This window comes from Takifugu rubripes, chromosome 16 (genome assembly GCF_901000725.2).
Source record: "Takifugu rubripes chromosome 16, fTakRub1.2, whole genome shotgun sequence".
Taxonomy (NCBI): Eukaryota; Metazoa; Chordata; class Actinopteri; order Tetraodontiformes; family Tetraodontidae; genus Takifugu; species Takifugu rubripes.
The window spans coordinates 9,763,461-9,784,538 of NC_042300.1; the positions used below are offsets into that span (position 1 = coordinate 9,763,461).

The window sequence follows — 21,078 nt, forward strand, 5'->3', positions numbered from 1 at the left end:
CAGAATATCCCCGGCCATAGCAACAGTAACTAACAACTCTACCTCTGCAAAGCTGCAGGGAAATAAGAAAGATGGAGGTGATTTTCACCAACAAACTATGGATTCATTTGAAGAAATAGCGTTGGGTTTGACGATATTGGACGTTCTGGCACAGCTGGCACGAGTCTGTGTTGTACAACCAGTAAAGAAACTCATTGTTCTGCCCCCTCATTTTCTGACTGGCCCTGCAGGTTCCCACAAGAGTTTCCACTCTAACTTGTCAAAGCAACCTCTTTCTTGATCAGCAAAGATTTTCGGTCCCCCTCTCTCTCTCTCTCTCTCTCTCTCTCTCTCTCTCTCTCTCTCTCTCTCTCTTTCTCTCTCTCTCTCTCTTTGCCACATTTAGTGCAGGAAAAAAAAATCAACTTTCAGTTTCTTGATTCCTTTCCAAAATCGCTGGACAGAGGAAAAACACATGCTCATGTCTGGGGTCGGTTTCACATTGACATTAGGTAACGGGTCTCAAGCTCTGAAGATTAAAATCAAAACTGTGATGTGAGTTTCTCATTAAAATAAGTAATTGGATGAATCTGAGCAGAATCCTTTTGAAACAGAACAGTCACGTAGGGTAAGTCACGGCCACTCTTGAGCATTTTACCTGCAAATATATGGGATAAACCAGCCAAGATATGTTGGAATATTGCTCTCTTAGTCTCTAAAATATACTGACTTCTGACCAAACGACTTAGCCAAAATATAAAACTAACACTCCTTGAGGTCATAGAATCTGTTGAATCGGTTAATGAGAAACCTTGAACCACCAGCAAGAGCTGCACAGATGGTGCACATGTGTGCTGGTTATGCAACATCTCGGCGAAGGTGGAGTTGCTGTCTGCACTTCAAAAGCCAAGTAGTGCCAAAAAAATGCTGATTCAAGATGTCAGGCCCAAGTGGAGGATAGACATTAAACCAAATGGCTCTGAACCAGAGACAGAGGACACGAGCAGGCAGCTGGCGCACGGACTGCCTCTCCCTCTTAGACGCAGCAGGACAGGAAGAGCTGAGGGGAAATTGAAGTGATATTACGTTGCTGGCTTGTGGCCTTGAACAGCTCACGCGTAGTGAATACTGTCTGATCACAGAAAAGTGCACGGATAAGGAAAAAGGGAAAAGGTTTAGAGCAGGATGAGCTGAATGAGGGAATCCGGGTGGGTTGAACTGAGAGATTTAAACAGTCACAGAGGTCAAAATACAGCCCTCAGAAAATGGCCGCCCTCAAGGACGAGAGGCACCTTTTTCACACGCACGTGGATCCGAAATGTTGCTGTTTTTATTTTTTTTTTCCAATGAGTTTTCCAGTCAGTTGAAACTTTGATTATTTCACTACCACTGCGAACTGTGTATGAATAATGGGATGGCTTTTATTTGAAATTGACCGATCGGTTATTATTTTCACATCTAGCGTGCTCGAAGCAGGAATGATAAATGGCACTAATCAAGTGTCAATAAACTGATTGGAGGTTGCTGGAGAACAGTAGGGTAGTGGGTTCTAATTTTACAGGATACCGTCACAGAGGGTGGAACACGTGAACCACATCAATCCTTCTGAAATCAGTATCACATGATGTCCACAATTAAACCGTTATCAGTCTAACACTGAAGTGCTTACAAGCACGCGGACCCAGTGGTTCCTCTGCATAACAAACAAGAACGTTTTCATGAATACATGAGCTGATTGGATGTTTTTGTTCCTTGGACTAACAGATGGCCACCCATGTTTAATATGGAGCCAAATGCCTCTTTTTTGTTTTAACTATCTGAAGGAGCTCTGTTCTATAACTATGTAACTAAATATTTTGAAACATTAATGGCAGAAGTTTATCCACCATGCAGAGAGCTAGGGAGCTGTATATTTTACCGGACAGACCTGTAATATTCTAAGAAAACCCCTCACATGGGTGCTGTAGTTCTGAACAGTATAGTCAGGCCTGGAGGTGTCTCCATACTGTATGGTGCTAAACGTAACAGTAACCATTTGCTGTCTTTTCCATTATTGGCTGCTGTGACCTGATGTGAGCCACCTACTGCGTTAACATCATAAGGAAGCAGCCATGACAGTTTCACAGAGATCAGATCGGATCCCAAACGCAGCCCTGGCAACCCCAAATCCCTGAGACAAGGGGGCCGAGGCAGGTGCCGATTCTATCTGAGCCTGATCGTCTGTCGAAGGAAGAGTTTTAGAAGAGTTCCTTGGACTAACAGATAGCCACCCGTGTTTAATATGGAGCCAAATGCGCCGAAGAGTTTTAGGAACTCGTTTGAATTTGAGTTGATGGATGTTTGGTTCTTTCAGCACTTTGGTCTTTGGGTGGTCAAAATTCAAGGGATGTTTTGCCATTGAAACAGAGCAAATGCACAATATGGTAAAATACCAGAACCATAATCCTCAAGTAAATGTATTTGGTGGTATTAACTCAAAATAAATCTCTAAAATGGTTCAGGAATGTTGGAGGAGCACAACAACCTGTTTGAGGTGTTGACTTCTCCTCTAAATTCCCAGATCTCAGCCCAGCGAGCATCTGTGGGATGTGTTGGACAAACAAGCCTGATCCACGGAGGCCTCACTTGTAGCTCACAGGACTTAAAGGATCTGCTGCTAACATCTTGGTGCCAGATACCACAGCACACCTTCAGGGGTCTGGTGGAGTCCAGGCCTCTGCGATAGTCGTCAACTTTGACCCAGAACCGTGTCTGTCTGCTGAGAATCTGCCTTCTCGGCACAAATGCCGGAGTTCCCGGCCGTCTGTTCCAGCTGGAGGCGCCCAGAACGTCACCGGTGGTGCCAGGTTGACTGAACTGTTTTGTTCCTCTGTCACTGCAGCTTCAAATTAAGTGCAGTTAGTTGGTTTAAGCCTCCTTTGTCCAATGCTGCTAAATCAAATCCACAGTTCTGATCAAACCCTACTTGACTGGTCTGTCCAGTATTTGGTGGGATTTTAAACTTTACACATGTACAGTCCACAAACACGCACGGGCACATGCAATCCTGCGTGAAAATCCCACGCGAATGCATTTCCCATCTGTCTTTGAACGTAACTCTTCTCCCGCTCTCATCCTGTTGTTGCGGTGCAGCAACACGAGCGCGACCGGCCGTCGCTCTCTCTGCTGCGTCTGGCACGCTGAACCGGTGACCTGGGAGGACGTGAGGACGGGCTGCAGGAATGCAGCCGGGACAGGTGCTGTTGTTTGTTGTTTGTTTGTTTGTTTCTTCCACAGGACCGAGCGGCGGGGCCGGTGGAAAGGACTCCAAATATCCGCTGGTGAGGCAGTCAAGTCGCTTTGCAGAGGGATTTGCTGCAAAAAGGAAGAGCTATGAAGTCTGACAGCTGTTTCGACGACAGATCCAGTTTGTTATAATGAAGAAAGAGCAGGAAATGGAATTTATACTAATGATATATGGCAGCTATAAACAGATATTAACAGGTTTTATTAGTCTTATTAGTTTTCCCCCTTGTTTTCAACAATGGAGATCTATTAAACTCGTTACATGCAGTAACAGCAAACATGCACATTTAAAAGGTTCTTATGAAAGCACAAAATATATTTTTAATGCAATTATGGACGTCATAAAATAACAATAATGTATAAATATTTCCATGAACTAATATAAAGCGATAAAACACCCTATTTATTAAGCAGCTATTGTGCTACTCAGTGATGCAAGTCTCGACTTTTTTGCTTCTTTCTCGTCCTCAAAGCGTCCAGAAATCATCTGATTGTAGCCTGGGGAGACGAGCTGACCCTCCTGGATCACCCTGGTGTTATTTCTGACCTTTCAGAACCAACTGTGCTGGTCCGGAACTGTGAGTCAGGGCTCTTTCCTCCAATTTGTGTTGATTTTGTTGTCTTTATTTGTATCACAGACACAGACGTGAAGCAGCTTCTAGTGTTTTTTTAGAGACTTTTCAAAATGCTTTTTTGCACCTGTTTAAATCAAACACGGCAACTCGGAGAAAGACGGGGTCCTAATGCTTAAATCCGGAGCATACAGCGAACATGAAACTACAAATGTGGACGCTTAAAGTAAACATATGAATGAACGTCTGCGTGACGGACATTTCAACGCAGGTTTTGTCAAGAGGATTTAGCCGACAAAAGAGTCGTCCCTCGGAGACCAAAGACGCTGGGCGGTTCTCAGTAAAAAGACACTGGTCCCATACAAACCTCGAGGGGAGACGTTAGGTGGAGGAACATCCTTCTGGAGACCACCTGAACATCTAATCGCTGATAACATGAAGGGACACGGGATTCGACCACAGACACGCAAACGTTTCCTGGCTGAATAGAAGGTGGAAGTTTGCACACAAGTTACTGACAATGTTGGTGTACAATAGGACAAGACTTAATGTCTGGCAAGAAAGCCAAGCAAAATATCCGACTTTATGCAAATAATCTATAATATGTGTCGTATCTCCAGACTATGTTGGCGTTGCAGTGTAATTACATTCTGATTTATTTAACGATGCTACATCTGATGAAGTTACATCAAGTTCCCACTCATGTTATTAAAAAAAGACTGATGTGTTAGTGTGGTCTATTATTGCCTATTCTGTCATGAGGGAAGTGCTGGATGTCAGTTCTAATGTAATAATATGTAATTACTTATTGTAACAAAGCATGACATGTCGTACACAAACATTCAAACCTGAATCTGTGTTCTGGATTGTAGCTCTTTTGGCTCTCTTTGTCCAGAAATGGAAGGCTTTGGGTCTTTTCTTCGCCTCATTGCAGCCCTGACATGTTCTTTAATCCTGGTTCAAAAATGAAAATCACTTCGGTACCCCAAATAGCTGTATAAATTCACTTTGTGGTTATTATTATTATGTTGATGTCAGAATATACGCACAAGCACTGCCAGCCATTTGTCCTGAAATGCTTAAAGTGACCTATCACACAACTGTAATGACAGCGAGGCTTATTAATAACGTTCTCTCAGTGGAACAAACAAAACAAACAGACTGTGTGAATTTGATGTGGTCCACATCCTCTTTCCCACCAGCAGACAAGTATGGAATTTTAAAGCACCGGTGGTTCACTTCACATGTTAAAACACACGTAACACATACTAAATCATGTTAAGCAAAACTGAAGCAAGAATCTCAGAGTCAGAGCGACCAGAGGGGAGTCACAGAGTTCGCCTCCCCTCAGGACACTTGTCCAGTCATGAAGAAACCCCAGAAGAAACACACACACACACACACACACGTACAAATGATTAGCCTTAACTGAACTTTGAGGACAATGGAAGGGGTGGACCGGTGGCCGTTGCTGCGGTTCACCACCAGGGGGCAGCAGAAACGGTCCAGTCCAGTTTTTGACCGAAACTGCAACACGAGAAAATGACACCAGAATAAAGAGAGTAGGTGCTGCAGATTAAATCTAATGGGGATGTGGGTTTCTTTAGCTCTCGTTGAGATTCCAACGAGCTGAAGATGTCAGAAAAGTTCATTGCTAGCATACTGTGCCCGCATGCAGAGAGCAAATGTGCCCACGCTAACAGGATAATTTCAGCCTGCATGTCCTTGCCGAGCCCCGGTCCACATCTGTTGCCCATAACTGCATCTGCATCATCTAATTTTGCCGTTCTTGATTCTGGCTGCACAGGTTCAGACCCATCCAACCTCTAGTTCGTGACCCCATCCCTCTTGTACCACTCTGGCTTTGTCTATTTTTTCCTCCCTTTCCTATCAGAGGGAAAGGCTTTGGGAACGTGACAACATTGGCGGCACACCCGTCGGTGCAGGAAAACCATAATTAAAAGGTTTTTTTCCCCCCTCGACCCATGTGCTTCTGAACGTGACGGTCCATCAGAGTCAGCTTTGTGAAAACATTCCGGATGAGGTCAGATTTGCTTGCACTGATGACGCAGGGACAAGGAGGGCTATTGTTGCACCTCTTGTTGTGTTGATTGAGCTGAGGGGCAATAAGAGAGATTTCAGTCCAGCCTTTGGGTTGATTAACAGGCAGATGGACCAAGGCACCCAGGATATTTATGTACGCTGAGGAGTTATCTCAAGAATGTGGACGTGGCAGGTGACCTCTCTATCACCAAATAATACCGGCTGACAATAGTTTATTGCTGCTTTTGCCCAGGGGTCAAAACAGCAGCTTGTGTTTGTTTGCGCAAGGAATGTGCGTGGAACCATAAAGCACAACCACTGTTTAAATTCCCCCCGAAAAATCACATCTGGAGCAAAAACAACACGCTCACAATGACGTCTGTGGAGATTTGGAGTCCTAGAACGCATGAACTCGTTATTAAATCCATCCTTTTAATCGGGATTTAAGTCATTACGGTATCAAAGTGTTTGAACAGGTAAGTTTATCCTCCGTTAATAGTATCAATGTGTTGTCTTCGAGGGAACGTCTCATCCTCTGGACATTAAAGTTTCCACCTGTTGTTTCTCTTCTCGCAGCCAAAAAAACGTCGACCGGCTTTGACAAACATTTACAAACTGAGCCAGAAACACGATCCTCTCCGTTACTGTCAGCACGTGCATACGGTTCAGTTTCCCCAATGTTGTGTGTGTTGTGTGTTCATCCGATATATTTGTAGTGTTTAAATGAATCTGAATGTCAGAGAACGGAACATTAAAGGTATTTATTCAAACAGAACTGACTGGAGACCTTTTTCATGCTAGCAACAGATAGCAACACTTAACCTGCATCTTTTAATACATATTGAATAAAATGCTAACAATCACATGCTGTTGACGAGCTTGTTTACTATCCTGTATTCACTCTGCCTCCATATATCCCATCATCCTCTGCTGCTGCAGAGATCAGTGGTTGTACGCTACATTTCACAATGCATTATGGGATATGATGAGTGAATTAAATAGGGTTTGTTGGTCATTAACATCCGGACACTGCTACAAAATGGCATACTCACTAATTAGTGCACTATATAGGGAACGGGGAGTGGTTTCAGGATCCACTTTGTTCCCTAGCTGTTTTTAATGTGAATTCAATGTGTTGTGTATGTGTAATTACACCTGAACTTCTCTGTTCTATAACAAAATGTTCATCAACAACAAAAAACAAAACAGTGATATGAGACTGACATTAGCGTCTGTTTTCTTGGCGTAAACAGCTGGTCAACAGATGCGACACGGCTGAGACAGACCCCTGAATTAATCTGCCAGAGTTCACTGGAGACCCCATTAGAATGAAACAGAATTGGCAGTTACGCTCTCAGAAGCAATTATATCAGGTCATTCAGGACACCCAAATGTCTTTTCTTCCCCTGAGCTCTGGAATGCAAATTACATTGTCCATTGGAAGCCCGTGAAAAGAAGCTGGCGCACCGTGACCTCCTAATGGGCCTGAGATGGAGCTGGATCAGATGTACATTCCTAGACACTATTGGATATTTAGGAATCACTGAGGGGATGAGACGTCAGCGGGCTCAGTCTCTCTCCGAGCACAAGGACCAGCTAGTGACTCCTGCACAGCAGCGTCGTGGGCGAACACACTTAGGTAGGTCTGTCTGTCTGTCTGTCTGTCTGTCTGTCTGTCTGTCTGTCTGTCTGTCTGTCTGCCTGCCTGCCTGTCTGCCTGCCTGCCTGCCTGCCTGCCTGTCTGCCTGCCTGCCTGCCTGTCTGCCTGCCTGCCTGTCTGCCTGCCTGCCTGTCTGCTTGCCTGTCTACCTGTCTGCTTGCCTGCCTGCCTGCCTGCCTGCCTGTCTGCTTGCCTGTCTACCTGTCTGCCTGTCTGCCTGTCTGCCTGCCTGCCTGGGTGTTGCACGTAGTGCCCTAACCTCCGTGATCTTCCCCGGTGACCCCAGGCAGAGCAGAGCGTAAACTACAAACTCCACACAGCACCTGTGTGTGGTTGTCAGGTGACTCCCCCTGGTCAGGTGGCCTGACACTCATTTCCATAATGAACATATCAAGTTTTAATTTCATGGACATCACTTCAGTGACAGCCGATGCGCATCATCTCAGCTTATTGAACAAGGCCAGTTCTGAAGGACCGAATCATATGTTTCATTCCCATGGTCTGGCGTTCAAAGGGGCCGATCCTCAGCCTAAAGCCATGAGAGAGAGCGTCATGAGAATGCACGTCCTCCTCTAATCTGCACCAGTAAAAGAATTCTGAAACTCTGAATCATCAGTTCTCTGAAGCTGCGAGGAAATCTTGGCCGAAGGAGCAGAAAGACAGAGAGAAGATGGAGAAAGGATATTGGCAACAGAAAGAGGTACAGAAGGTCAGAGGTGTTTTTCAGCTGTCCCAAAAAGTCCCTGAGGGACTTCCTGTACCTGAACTGACTGGGACAAAGAGAGGACAGTGTAACACACATGAGTGTGAGACACAAGTCTGCCCTTTTCTCTTCTGCTTTCTCATGAGTCTCCTTTTCCTTCTATTCTTTCAGTCATCCCATTTCCTTGACACCATAATCAGCTTTCCCGTGCAAACGCTACATTTCTTCAGACGTGTCATAAAGTTGGCTCTCCAACTGTCTGCTGTCACCTGTCAAAATGACAAAGTCTGAAATGACTTTCCAACAGCAGGTCTAACCTTCTGGACAGAGCTCATAATTTGTCATTTTAGGGGAAATATGAATGAAATTTTAAGAGGGTGAAGTTGGGAATATCATCAACGCAGTAGAAACGTGTGCTGAAGAACAGCAGAAGAGTAAATGGACGTGATTACATTCCACGGCGGCGCTCACACATATCAGAACAGGCGCGCCTTTATTTTGAACTATTTCAGCGTACGCTACAGACGTGCTGACTGTCCTGCTGCCCAGGCACTGACAGTGTGTCCTGCACAGGCTGAAACAGGCCGCCTTCAGTCTTCGTCCACATCCTGAACGAGACAGAGACACTCAGGCACCAGTCAAGTCAGCTCAGCTGTGACCTCAGGACCCCTCGGGGGAGAGCTTCAGGTTTACCTCCAGTCTGCTGTGATGACGCTCTGTAATCTGTCAGTACATCTGAATACCATCATGTCATATGCATCATATAAACAACAGACTGTGGGTAACTAATCGTGCATGTGTGTGTGTGTATATATACGCTTCAGAGCAAATCTGAAATGTGACACTAAGTTAAAGAAACAGGAGGTGATGCTGGACAGTAAATAGGTTTGTAATTCAACTCAGTTAATGGGTGATTCTGGTTGAGTATAGGTTTAAGTCATTTCTTTAACGATAGATGTTCAATGACACATCGATCTCATTTAAATTGTGTTTTTATTTTTAAAAGTTTAATGTCCTGCCTTTCTTTTTATTAAAAAACATAAAAATAAGTAGATAATAACTGAGTGTTGCTCAGTGTTGCTGAGTGTTGCTGTCTGAACATGCAGCATCACTGTAACCAATCACGCCCATTTTGCTACATTATTACAAATATTATTTCAATAATCGTTAGATTCGATGCGGGCGCTTCTGTTGTCACTCCAGTGAACTCACGACGACGCCTAGTGGCGGTGTTTGGTAACGGCAGCAACGCGCACCCCGTTGAAACTTTGCAGGTCTGAGATATTGCACATAAAAAGATGTCTGAATACAATGAGCACATATTCTCTCGCGTGTGCGTGGTGCATTGTGGGACACATAGTTCATTAGTGTTATATTACACGAATATTTATACTATTCAGGTGGGCATTCGGGAGAGGTGCTGATTGATGGAGGCTGAGAGGAAACAAGGATTCTTTTAAGAGTCTGAGTGCATCTCTCTTTCTCTCTCTCTTTCTCTCTTCCTCCCTCTCTCCCCCCCTCTCTAAGCTCGTCCCTTCTCTCCCTCACTATGATTGGACGAGGCCACTTCTTAGGAATGGCACCAAACTATTTAAATAGCACTTTGTCCCCCTTCAGCTTGAAAGGAACGTTTTTAGCCGCACGGGAATTTTTCTATCAATTAAATAAAACTTCTGAATAACTTTATTGGACTTTTTTTTTTGCTCGATATATATTTTCCTTTTAATATTTCACTAGAAATTCCTCTTGTTTGGATTATTGACGGATTACTTTCTGGATTTTATTGCGTTATTTGAAGTGCTGTTTGTGAAGCAGGTTGGTGACAAATATCCTCAGACTAGAGTCACGCTAAATATTATTTCCAGGTCTAACCTGTGCAAAACGTTGATTAACCTGACACTTGTGGTCGCTTGTTGCAGGCAGCAGGTCGGTGTTTCACCATGAAGCTGACTGGGATATTTTTGCTTTTAATACTTTGGACCTGCGAGTGTACGAGAGAGGCAGGTAAGTTTGGCTGCGCGTCAACCTGAACTTTATACACTCTTAAGACCATGACAGTTTATTTTGCATGAATTATTAATTAATAACTAAAACATATGCGGTCCACCCAACGTTCTTCTGCTGCTCAGACTGCTCTTTTCATCTTGCAGAGAGCCGTGATGACAATAGTGTCTATGACTTGTTCGAGCTCGTCCAAGTCCCCAGGAAGAACCACGGGGTCACGCTGGTCAAAGGCGATGATCCCTACAGCCCTGCCTACAAGATCCTCAACCCGGACCTGATCCCTGCGGTCCCCGATAATGCTTTCAGTGACCTCATCGACTCCATTCACGCCGAAAGAGGGTTTATCCTGATGCTCAATTTCAAGCAGTTCAAGCGAACCAGGGGAAGCCTTCTCACCGTGGAGAAGAAGGATGGCTCCGGACCCGTGTTTGAGGTCATCTCCAACGGTAAAGCGAACACGCTGGACATCGTTTTCTCCACCGAGAACAAGCAGCAGGTGGTTTCCATCGAAGATGTGGACCTGGCGACGAGCCACTGGAAGAACATCACGCTGTTCGTGCAGGAAGACCAGGCGCAGCTGTATGTGGGATGCGAGGACGTGAACACAGCCGAGCTGGACGCGCCCATTCATAGCATCCTGACGCAGGAGACCCCGGCCAGTGCGCGGCTGAGGATCGGCAAAGGCGCAGTGAATGACAGGTTCATGGTGAGAGTGACGGGGGGGCATGGGCAAAACGCAGAATTTACCCTAGAACATTGATCGTTTGTTTCAATTATTCCTATTATAGTAGCCGATTAAGTCCTAATTTGATGATCATTTGACGGTTGCAGGGCGTCCTACAAAATGTGCGCTTTGTGTTTGGAACCACACTGGATGCCATCCTCCGTAACAAAGGATGCCAAAACTGTGAGTAATTATTCCAGCCTGTGATATTATTTACCACTTGTCATAAAATTAGATAAAATTCTATTCTTTTCAATTTTGCCTGTGGTGTAAAATGTATATATTTTATACCAAAAACTGTTTTGACACGTCCTTTGTTTTTCAGCTGTTACAAGTGAAACTATGATCCTGGAGAACCTTAATGGCTCCTCAGCCATCAGAACAGAGTACACTGGACACAAAACTAAAGGTATCACATGCTACATGAAAGTCTGATGTTCTGTGAACTGCCGCTCAGCTCTGGTCTGACTGATCTGTCTGGTTTTGTCCCGGTGAAGACCTGCAGATGGTCTGTGGCTTTTCCTGTGAGGACCTGATCAGCATGTTCAAGGAACTGAAGAGTCTCGGCGTAGTCGTGAAGGAACTGTCCAATGAGCTCCGTCAGCTGGTGAGAGAAGAGTCCAGATGTCTGGTGGCAGGATGCATGAGACTGCCTGCCTGTCTGTCTCTCCGTGTGTCTGTTGGCCAGTTGCCTCCTTGTGCCGTCAGTGCGTGTGTGCACTTGTCCAACACAGTCAGACACTGAATTTTCAGCTGTTAATGGTTTTTCAAATGTTGCACCGTCATAAACAGAAAACAGACAAATGGACAAAGGAGCCTGCAGAGGCGGGCTTGAAATAATTTACATTATGCTGAGTTTAAATCTATTGAAGAGTTGTATTTATTCACATTAATAAATGTAACAAATACAAATTATATTCAATTTTTTGGGCTGTCCTCCCACTTCCTGAGACATATGAGCAACAGCCTCTATTGCTCCATAATTTTAATGTGGTGGAAGAAATTAAAAACCAAATTCCATCATTAAGAACACATAATTGACACACAAAACACCTGTCTCCGTTTCATCCCCCTTCACAGACAGATGAGAACAAGCTGATAAAGAATCGCATTGGCATCCACAACGGCGTCTGCATCCATAACGGAATCATGCACAAGAACAGAGACGAGTGGACGGTAGACGACTGCACTGAGTGCACTTGTCAGGTGAGACTCCAGAGAGTACTTAACCACGTGCGTGTCGAGCTGGTCGCACACGTTTAATCTAAACCCACACTCAAGCAGACAGACACACACTTACCAGCTCTCAGCTAATTAGTGGTGTGAAGAGCTGGGGGAGGACCAGTGGTCTGTTGTCAGAAGAGCAACTTCAGTGTGTCCTCAAGAGACTTGACTACACATTAGGTGATAGATTGCCTGTAATTAAGAATAAATCCTTGGCTTTGACAAAGTGGAACAAGGAGAGGAATACAAAATGCTTGGTGGAGAAGCCAAAGGCTTTTTCCTGATTTCCCCTCCTACTTATACAGCAGTTAGCCCCTTTTTGGCATTTTTCACATCACAGTTCCAGAAAAGGGAACAACAGCAGCGCAGGAGGCCTTTATTACTGCTGAGAGACATACTGGTTCCACAGGCTGATTGTGTGTTTGTACTTCAGGGACTAGTCTGGCCTCTATTTACGCAGATATCGATGCGCCTTTGTTTGAGTGCAGCAGCTTATTAAATATGTAAATGTACAATATACTATGTAAAATATGGATACTGAGCAGACACGAGTAATAATGAACCAACACTGCAGCAATGTCAGTTGATATCTATGTAATTAATCATATACTCCATCTGGGGTTTTTGCAGAACTCTGCTACTGTGTGTCGCAAGATCTCCTGTCCGGTGATCTCCTGTACTAATGCTACTATACCTGATCGGGAATGCTGCCCGCACTGTGGAACACGTGAGCATTTCTGTTTTCTAATGACCCCCTCATTGTCAGCACCTTACTGAAAGGAACACCATAATTACCATGACGTATTGGTGCTCAAAGCTGGTGTATAAATGGACTATATGAGCTACAAACTAAACTCTGAACTAATGGACAGCCTTGAAACACTAACTCATTCATTGAAGCTGGGATTTTTTTATTATTTTTTTGCCATTTTAGCAGAAAAAAAATCCATGAATATTTCTTAGGATTTAGAGGTTTCTATTTAGAAGAACGAATGCTAATTTTAGAGATGATTTAGCTGAAATAACATCTGAAGAACTGAAAGGGTTCCTATATGTTTGGAACACTGCTGTTTTGTATCCCCTAGCATCTTTTCGTTCTTAAGTTCAAATTGTTTTCATTTGCTAAATAGGCCAATGGTAGAGCAGAAAATTGCTTGGCTCTTAGGTGAAGACATCATTTCCTTGAAAGGAAGTGACAAGTGGCAACATTCATTCAGCTTCGTGTTTCAGCTACTTGTTTTAGTTATTGCTCACACACAACATTGTGCAGGAAATGGGCTTCTGCTTTGGGAATTCAGAATCTAATGGGCTTCTCCATGTACCCCAAGGAGAGTGTTCCTTTTAATGTCTTACTCTCTTAACACCAGCCCGTTTCTCATTGCTATTGTCTTGACTTTTCAAGCAGTATCTTATCATTGTTGCCTGGGAATCTGTTTGCAAATCAGATGCTGTTGCCCTGGAATATCTCTGTTATTGTCTCCACATTTCCCTTTCCCTAATATTATCTGCCTTTTGCTCAGCGAGCGACTCTGCAGAGGACAGTTGGTCACCATGGTCTGAATGGACCCATTGTTCTGCGTCGTGTGGGCGGGGCATCCAGCAGCGCGGGCGCTCTTGCGATCGTATCAATAACAACTGTGAGGGCACCTCAGTGCAGACCCGAGACTGCTACCTACAGGAGTGTGACAAGCGATGTGAGTTAAGCCAAGATGATCTCTATTGTCATTCAATTTTTCTGCTGTTAAATGCAATTTTGTTTTGGCCACCATTGTTGGACAGTTTGCTTCTTGATTACTGACCTCTGACCCGTATTTATGGCCTTTAGTCAAGCAAGACGGCAGCTGGAGTCACTGGTCGCCTTGGTCATCTTGCTCTGTCACCTGTGGTGCTGGTGTCATCACCCGTATCCGCCTGTGTAACTCCCCCATGCCCCAGTTTGGAGGCAAGAGCTGTACTGGAGAGGGTCGGCAAACTGAGAAGTGTCAGAAGTCTCCATGCCCAAGTAACTTTCCACCTTTTTGAATCCCTTAATCATGGTACACAGCAAGAATAGTAAAAAAAAATCATTGATGTTTGCGCCTTGTTGCCCACAGTCAATGGGAACTGGGGGCCCTGGTCACCATGGGACACGTGCACACTCACCTGTGGTGGTGGTGTCCAAATTCGAAAGCGTCTCTGCAATGACCCCGAACCGAAACATGGTGGAAAAGAGTGTGTTGGTGATGCCAAAGACATCCAGGCTTGCAATAACAAGTCCTGCCCTATTGGTGCGACATCAGCTGTATTTTTCAATCTTCATGAAGAAAATGTCTTATATTGTTCTAGTTTAACACATTAAGAGGATTGAGTATATAAAGCACTACACCTGAATGCCACTTGATGGTGTTACTAATGTCTTATTAATGAGCCTACATTGCTTTTTTAGATGGATGCCTGTCTAACCCCTGCTTTGCTGGAGTCAAGTGCACCAGTTTTCATGATGGTTCCTGGAAGTGTGGAAAATGCCCTGTTGGCTACAGTGGTAATGGAGTTAAGTGTAAAGACATTGATGAGGTACGATAAAGCTCCTTCATGATTTGATGGTTTATCAGACTATGTCTTTGGAGACTCAATAGTACCATCTCTCCTAAAAACAGTGCAAAGAGGTACCTGATACTTGCTTCAAGTTTAATGGTGTACACCGCTGCGAGAACACAGATCCTGGTTACAACTGTCTACCATGCCCTCCTCGTTACTCAGGACCCCAACCGTATGGTAAAGGTGTTGAGCAAGCTGTTGCAAAGAAACAGGTAAGAGTTGTCATTCACAGCACAGTGAAAACTCAAATGTTCCGGCAGGCAGTTGAGGTGTGAGCCGCTGTCAGCCTGATTACTGATCAATCGCCTCTCTTCTTTAGGTCTGCACTCCTCGTAATCCCTGCCTCGACGGAAGCCACGAGTGCAATAAAAATGCCCGCTGTAACTACCTTGGACACTTTGCCGATCCCATGTACCGTTGCGAATGCAAGCCTGGCTATGCTGGCAATGGCCATATCTGTGGAGAGGACACGGATCTAGATGGGTGGCCCAATTCGGACCTGATTTGTGTGGAGAATGCCACTTACCACTGCAAGAAGGTACATAATTACTTACTCAGCTGTTTTCAGTGTTTGTGTGTTGTGTTTTTGATCCAATTCTGTTATTGGTTATCCAGGATAACTGCCCCAACCTTCCCAATTCGGGACAAGAAGATTACGATAAAGATGGTATTGGAGATGCGTGTGACAATGATGATGACAATGACGGCATTCCAGATGACAGGGTAGGTAAGACTGTTCAAATGGAACCGGGAGGAATGTGTTCACATGGGCTTTTTGCTTTCACTATTCATGAGAGTTAATAAGGAGGCTCTCTAGGAAAACAAATGTCCCTTAGAGCCTGAGCCAAAACCTCAAATTCCAAAACTGAAGTATGAAGGAAACTGCTGTATGGTTGCTAATTCCAACATTAAAAATTGGGACAGGACCTAAAACTAAAGGACCTCTTCATTTGCATCACACTGTATTAGAGCTGTTCAGCCTCAAATAGGCAAGAATTTCAGTAGAATATGTATCCTAAACTTGCTCTCTAACCTTCTTTTTCATATTTAAAAAAAAAAAACAGGACAACTGCCCATTTGTGTACAACCCCAGACAGTATGACTATGACCGCGATGATGTGGGTGACCGCTGTGACAATTGCCCCTACAACAGTAACCCAGACCAGACAGATACAGATAATAATGGAGAGGGAGATGCCTGTGCTGTGGACATTGATGGAGATGGTGAGTGCTAAAAACAACAGTATTTTTAAGTAAATAACTGCACTGTGTGTTGCACCTGTCGTTATTTTGCATCTTGGATTCATAATCCCGAACTAGATTGTAATGTAGATTAAATATTTACTCTGTGTTTTTTATTGTTTCCCAGGCATACTGAATGAGAAGGACAACTGTCCCTATGTGTACAATGTTGACCAAAGAGACACAGACCTTGATGGTGTAGGAGACATGTGTGACAACTGTCCTCTTGAACATAATCCCGATCAGGTGCGTGGACGCCACCAATGCCCATTTCCTTCCACCTCAGCCAACCGCAATAATCCACATTCACCTCCCTGCCTTTTTCTATAGCTCAGCAAATATCTGTGTTCCAATTGAGACAGAGCCTCTGTGAATAGCCCTGAATGGCCCTGTAACATTGGAAGCAAATCCTGCATGGAGCTCAAGGGCACATCAATTCAATAAGGCATAGCGGGAGAGTGCAGGGTATTTTCAATGGCCCATTGACATTAGCTACCTAATGTGAAGAAAGAGGCCCCAGCCTGGGGAATGGTCTGGCCTTAGGCTGTGTACATGAGCGGCCTCCACACCATGGGCCAGCTCAGTCCACCTGCACTGTGCTACACTGAGAAATAGGAATGTGTCGCACAAAGCATTGAGCAAAACAGAGGGGAGTCTAAATCTATATCTAATGCTGTATTAAAAGAGTGAATTACAAACTTCAAAGCAAAAATGAACACAGACAGAAAAAGAAACAGGAGCAGTGTATAGACTTTATCTAAACTTATCAATTCTCCAATTTGCCCAATAGGGCCAGATGTTGAATCAGATTTTGTTGTTTGCACATAATTACTGAATATAAGGACCTTTTTCAGCATAAATTGAAATAAATCTTGTCTTAATTCAGGTGGACTCAGATGACGACCGTGTAGGAGACAAGTGTGACAGCAACCAGGACATCGATGAGGACGGACACCAGAACAATCTGGACAATTGCCCATACATACCTAACGCCAACCAGGCTGACCATGACAAGGATGGAAAGGGAGACGCCTGTGACCATGATGATGATAATGATGGCATCCCTGATGAAAAGGACAACTGCAGGCTCGCCTTCAATCCAGACCAGCTGGACTCTGATGGTGTGTAAAATAAATCACCTTCCAGCTCTAAAGGATCCTATTCCTAAGACACACAGTCCACATATGACATATGACTTAATGATATTTCTTTTTTAGGCGATGGTCGTGGTGATGTCTGCAAGGATGATTTTGACCAAGACAAAGTGCCCGACATCTATGATGTGTGCCCTGAAAATGTTGACATTAGTGAGACAGACTTCCGTAAATTCCAGATGGTTCCTTTGGATCCCAAGGGCACATCGCAGATTGACCCTAACTGGGTTGTTCGTCATCAGGGCAAAGAGCTGGTTCAGACAGTCAACTGTGACCCTGGCATTGCTGTTGGTGAGTGAAGTTTGTAGTAGCTGAGAGCAACCAATTATTCACAATATATAGTATTAAGCATTAACTTCTGTTTTTACACTCTGACTTGTGTCTGTACTTTAGGTTACCATGAATTCAATTCAGTGGATTTTAGCGGGACGTTCTTCATAAACACTGAGAGGGATGATGACTATGCAGGTTTTGTGTTTGGCTACCAGTCCAGCTCCAGGTTTTATGTTGTGATGTGGAAGCAAATTACACAGACATACTGGTCAAATAAACCCACCAAGGCCCAAGGTTATTCTGGCTTGTCCATCAAAGTGGTTAACTCTACCACCGGCCCAGGGGAGCACCTCAGAAATGCCCTCTGGCACACAGGAAATACTGCAGGACAGGTAAGGAATAATTTAGCCTTGGTATTCTCCTAGATGACTGGATGAATTTAACGCAATATATATTTTGTGACGCCTTAGGTTCGCACTCTCTGGCATGACCCTAAGAATGTAGGATGGAAGGACTTTACTGCCTACAGATGGCATCTGATCCACAGACCGAGAACTGGGCTCATTAGGTAGACAGAAGATCTTATTTCATTCATATGCAACTGTGCCTTTTATATATACACTTTATCATTTTTTCCCATTGTTTTTTTTACAGGGTTTTGATGTATGAAGGCAAGAAAATCATGGCTGATTCTGGAAACATATATGACAAGACCTATGCAGGAGGCAGGCTAGGTCTTTTTGTCTTCTCACAAGAGATGGTATACTTTTCAGACCTCAAGTATGAATGCAGAGGTAAGGATTTCTTTTTGTTTTTATAGGAAAAAAGCTTTTTAGAGATTTAAATTTGGTCCTTAAATTGTGTGTCTCTTTCCCAAAACAGATGCCTAATTCCAGGGCAGACTGCTCTGAGGAATGCACCTTGTCTGTATAAAGTATGAACTTATGTATTCTTATGCAACGTCCAGGGACCCTTTTTTATTTTTTTATCCCCGCAAGTCTTTCTTCTTTGCGGTACGCACACTGAGATGGGGCAACATGCTTGGCCTCGGTAGCTGGAAACTGTTTTGGCGGCAAACCACCAACCTGTCTACTACCAGCTGAGGATTGGAACACCCCTTCTCCTCTATCCCACAGGAGCATGGAGAGCCAGGCAAAAACAGAAAACAAACCTTCCAGCTTCCACCATTAGAATACAAACAGCTTTCTGTCCCAGCTCTACCTGCGCTCACCCTCTTCTGAAAGACTTTATCTATCTCTGTGCGGGACTAGCTCCCTATAGACAACTATGCACTTCCAAGTCTTTATACCTCTCTTTTTATAACTCAATTCTTTAGCCTGTGTGTCTTCTGGATGAAGATCCCAAAGAAAAAGACACCTGATAAAATAGTCCCGTTGCTTTAGTAGATCTGCCAAAATGTGCATTTGTCATGATACGACTCATGAGGACTCAAAAGATGAAGGCAACAGTAGCATTTTTTTAGCAATCTCTCTTGATAGACAAATGTTTGGGAATGGAGTCAACATAAGGAGAATTTGGTGTCGTGGATGTTTGTATTCATGTGTGCTGTATTTGAGAATGTAATTGAAAGAAGAAAGTACTTTTACGTGTCTACCTAAGAATCTCCAAGGAAAGAAACTGCAGAGAGGAGAAATGCAACATCAAAATTAGGGTAGCTGTCCTAAAGTTAGCATGAGCTTTGTTTATGTTGTCTGGTTAACTAAACAATTCTCAGGGTGAGATGGAAGTGGCAACTTTTCTATTTCAAACCAGTCAGGAAAGATCTGTGGCCAGTTATCTCAACACCAGTATTGCACCCAAAATACTTCCCATCTTACACTCAAACCTTTGGCGATGAAGAGATCTGTCTTCCTCAGCTTCGGGGGATTTCAATTTAAAATTTGTAAATACATGTAATTTATTGAGTCGCGCCTACAATGTAGGCAGCAAAGCAAGACTAAAAAATCTGAGGAGGTCTGAAAATATTCAACATCACATAGAATGCATAAAAATCTGTTAAAGACTGGTGTCTAATGCCGGATCACCTTCAGTTGTACAAAATGTTCTTGTTCTTGTATTCAATATTCTTCTGATAGAGCTGTTTTGGGGCTTGGGTGCCTTTGACTTAATCTTTGATTTACAAATGTTACCTCATATCGTTGTACGATTTGATCAAAACCCACAAACAAGCAAAAAAAAAAACACCCCACAACACAAAGTATTTTTTCATATTTTTCTGACATCTTAGTGCTACTGTAGCATAGCTGTAAATAGTGTCGTATCATTTGGGGGGAGGGAAGAAGAAAAGAGGCTCCCAATCATAAGATCTGCTCTGTTGAAAATATAGGTAAAATGGGAGATTTGTTCTTTTATAAAGAATTTTGCTTTATCACATAGGTCCAATGCTGTCTGTAGCAGATAAATTATTTTTCTTTTTTTGATATATATATATCTTAGTTGTTTCTGAGAGGTCGATTTTTGTGTTTGAGTGATCGTGTGTGTAGAGGAATGCTATTTAAATAATTTATCGGGATTTGCTGCCTCCACGAAAGGCTCGGGTCCATCTGTATAAACGGTTTGCACACTGACGTGAGGATGTTCTGTTCTTTATGGTTTTTACCTTCTTTTTTATTGTGTATCATTTTTACCATTATTTTTGTATGATTAGAGTTACTTGTCTGTAAACAGTTTCTTAGTTGTACAAAGCGGAACGCTGTTTTTATTCATAGCGCCTATTTTGCTACATACTTTAAGACAATAAATAGTTTTTAAAATTCCCAAAAGCGGCCTCCATTTGTCTTGAGTATAGCTTCTGGAATTTCAGTAGAAATTGCTTTAATAATGTAGGAAAAGCTCCAGGAGAAGCCTCACTGGGTTGACTCTTAGACTAGTGGTTTTCATTAGGTCTGTGGCAGCCTCGAGGTTTCAAACCTGAACACTCCAAAGTCAAAAAGAATGCCAAGTTCCCTGAAGGCACGGACAAAGCGGTACTTTCAGGCCTTTCTCTGTGCAGACAGGCATGCATAGACTCTATGATGAAGGCCACATGAGGAATGTGACACAGATGTCTGCTTCCCAGCTCCATCTCCCTGACCCCTCTGATCCGCTCTGACCTCTGCACATGGCTGAACAACACAAAACGCAAATATTGGCCTGACACTAACCTTGACATTGGCTGCCTAGCTCAAAGACACAGACACAGAATATCAAATGTCTTAGATACAATAGCAGAAACTTCATAATACAAGATGGTACATGTTGGTCCAACCCTGGTGAGCAACACAATCAAATTCAAACATTTCCAAAGTGAGGACAGGCTGTCCTCAGGAGTCACTGTTGACATGCAGGAGAGCTTACTGGTTAAAATCTTTGGTTGTCCAAACATTTTTGAAAAGCAAGCACACAGATTTCTGTGTTTGACAGTAGGTGAGCAGGAATACACACAAACCCGCAAATAATTAACAGTTTCTCTGGCATGGAGAAAATTAAACCAGGGTATGGGATGTCAAATGTAATGGCTGTAAATATAATGTTAAAATTAGCCAGGGGAATTTTGACACAGCTGATTTACTACATTAATTTTTCTATTTAAGCACTAAGAGATTGCCATATAGGGGGGGGGGGGGGGGGTCCATACA

General features: G+C 43.6%; 1 protein-coding gene and 1 long non-coding RNA gene across 2 annotated transcripts; both read left to right on the forward strand.

Annotated features, from left to right (window-relative positions):
• The first annotated feature begins 2,956 nt into the window (after positions 1-2,956).
• LOC115252979 (uncharacterized) lies at positions 2,957-4,884 on the forward strand. Its single transcript, XR_003891276.1, has 3 exons — positions 2,957-3,215; positions 3,738-3,842; positions 4,108-4,884. It is a non-coding gene; the product is annotated as an uncharacterized lncRNA (long non-coding RNA).
• Positions 4,885-9,841: 4,957 nt separating this feature from the next.
• Positions 9,842-20,223, forward strand: thbs1b (thrombospondin 1b). Its single transcript, XM_003971762.3, has 23 exons — positions 9,842-10,057; positions 10,162-10,246; positions 10,393-10,952; positions 11,078-11,153; positions 11,296-11,379; positions 11,468-11,577; positions 12,051-12,176; positions 12,825-12,921; positions 13,715-13,888; positions 14,020-14,196; positions 14,288-14,461; positions 14,620-14,747; positions 14,831-14,983; positions 15,091-15,309; positions 15,387-15,494; positions 15,836-15,995; positions 16,141-16,259; positions 16,900-17,134; positions 17,231-17,458; positions 17,561-17,832; positions 17,911-18,008; positions 18,095-18,234; positions 18,323-20,223. Exons 2-23 carry the CDS (start codon positions 10,183-10,185, stop codon positions 18,328-18,330), a joined length of 3,510 nt encoding a protein of 1,169 aa, XP_003971811.1. The 5' UTR covers positions 9,842-10,057; positions 10,162-10,182; the 3' UTR covers positions 18,331-20,223.
• The last annotated feature ends 855 nt before the right edge of the window (positions 20,224-21,078 follow it).

Bases quoted from the DNA above. Each gene is read 5' to 3' on its own strand.
- thbs1b (XM_003971762.3), top strand. From the start codon at position 10,183: ATGAAGCTGACTGGGATATTTTTGCTTTTAATACTTTGGACCTGCGAG. The intron at 12,922-13,714 runs GTGAGCATTTCT...CCTTTTGCTCAG, and splicing joins CTGCCCGCACTGTGGAACAC to CGAGCGACTCTGCAGAGGAC. The intron at 18,009-18,094 runs GTAGACAGAAGA...TTTTTTTTACAG, and splicing joins CCGAGAACTGGGCTCATTAG to GGTTTTGATGTATGAAGGCA.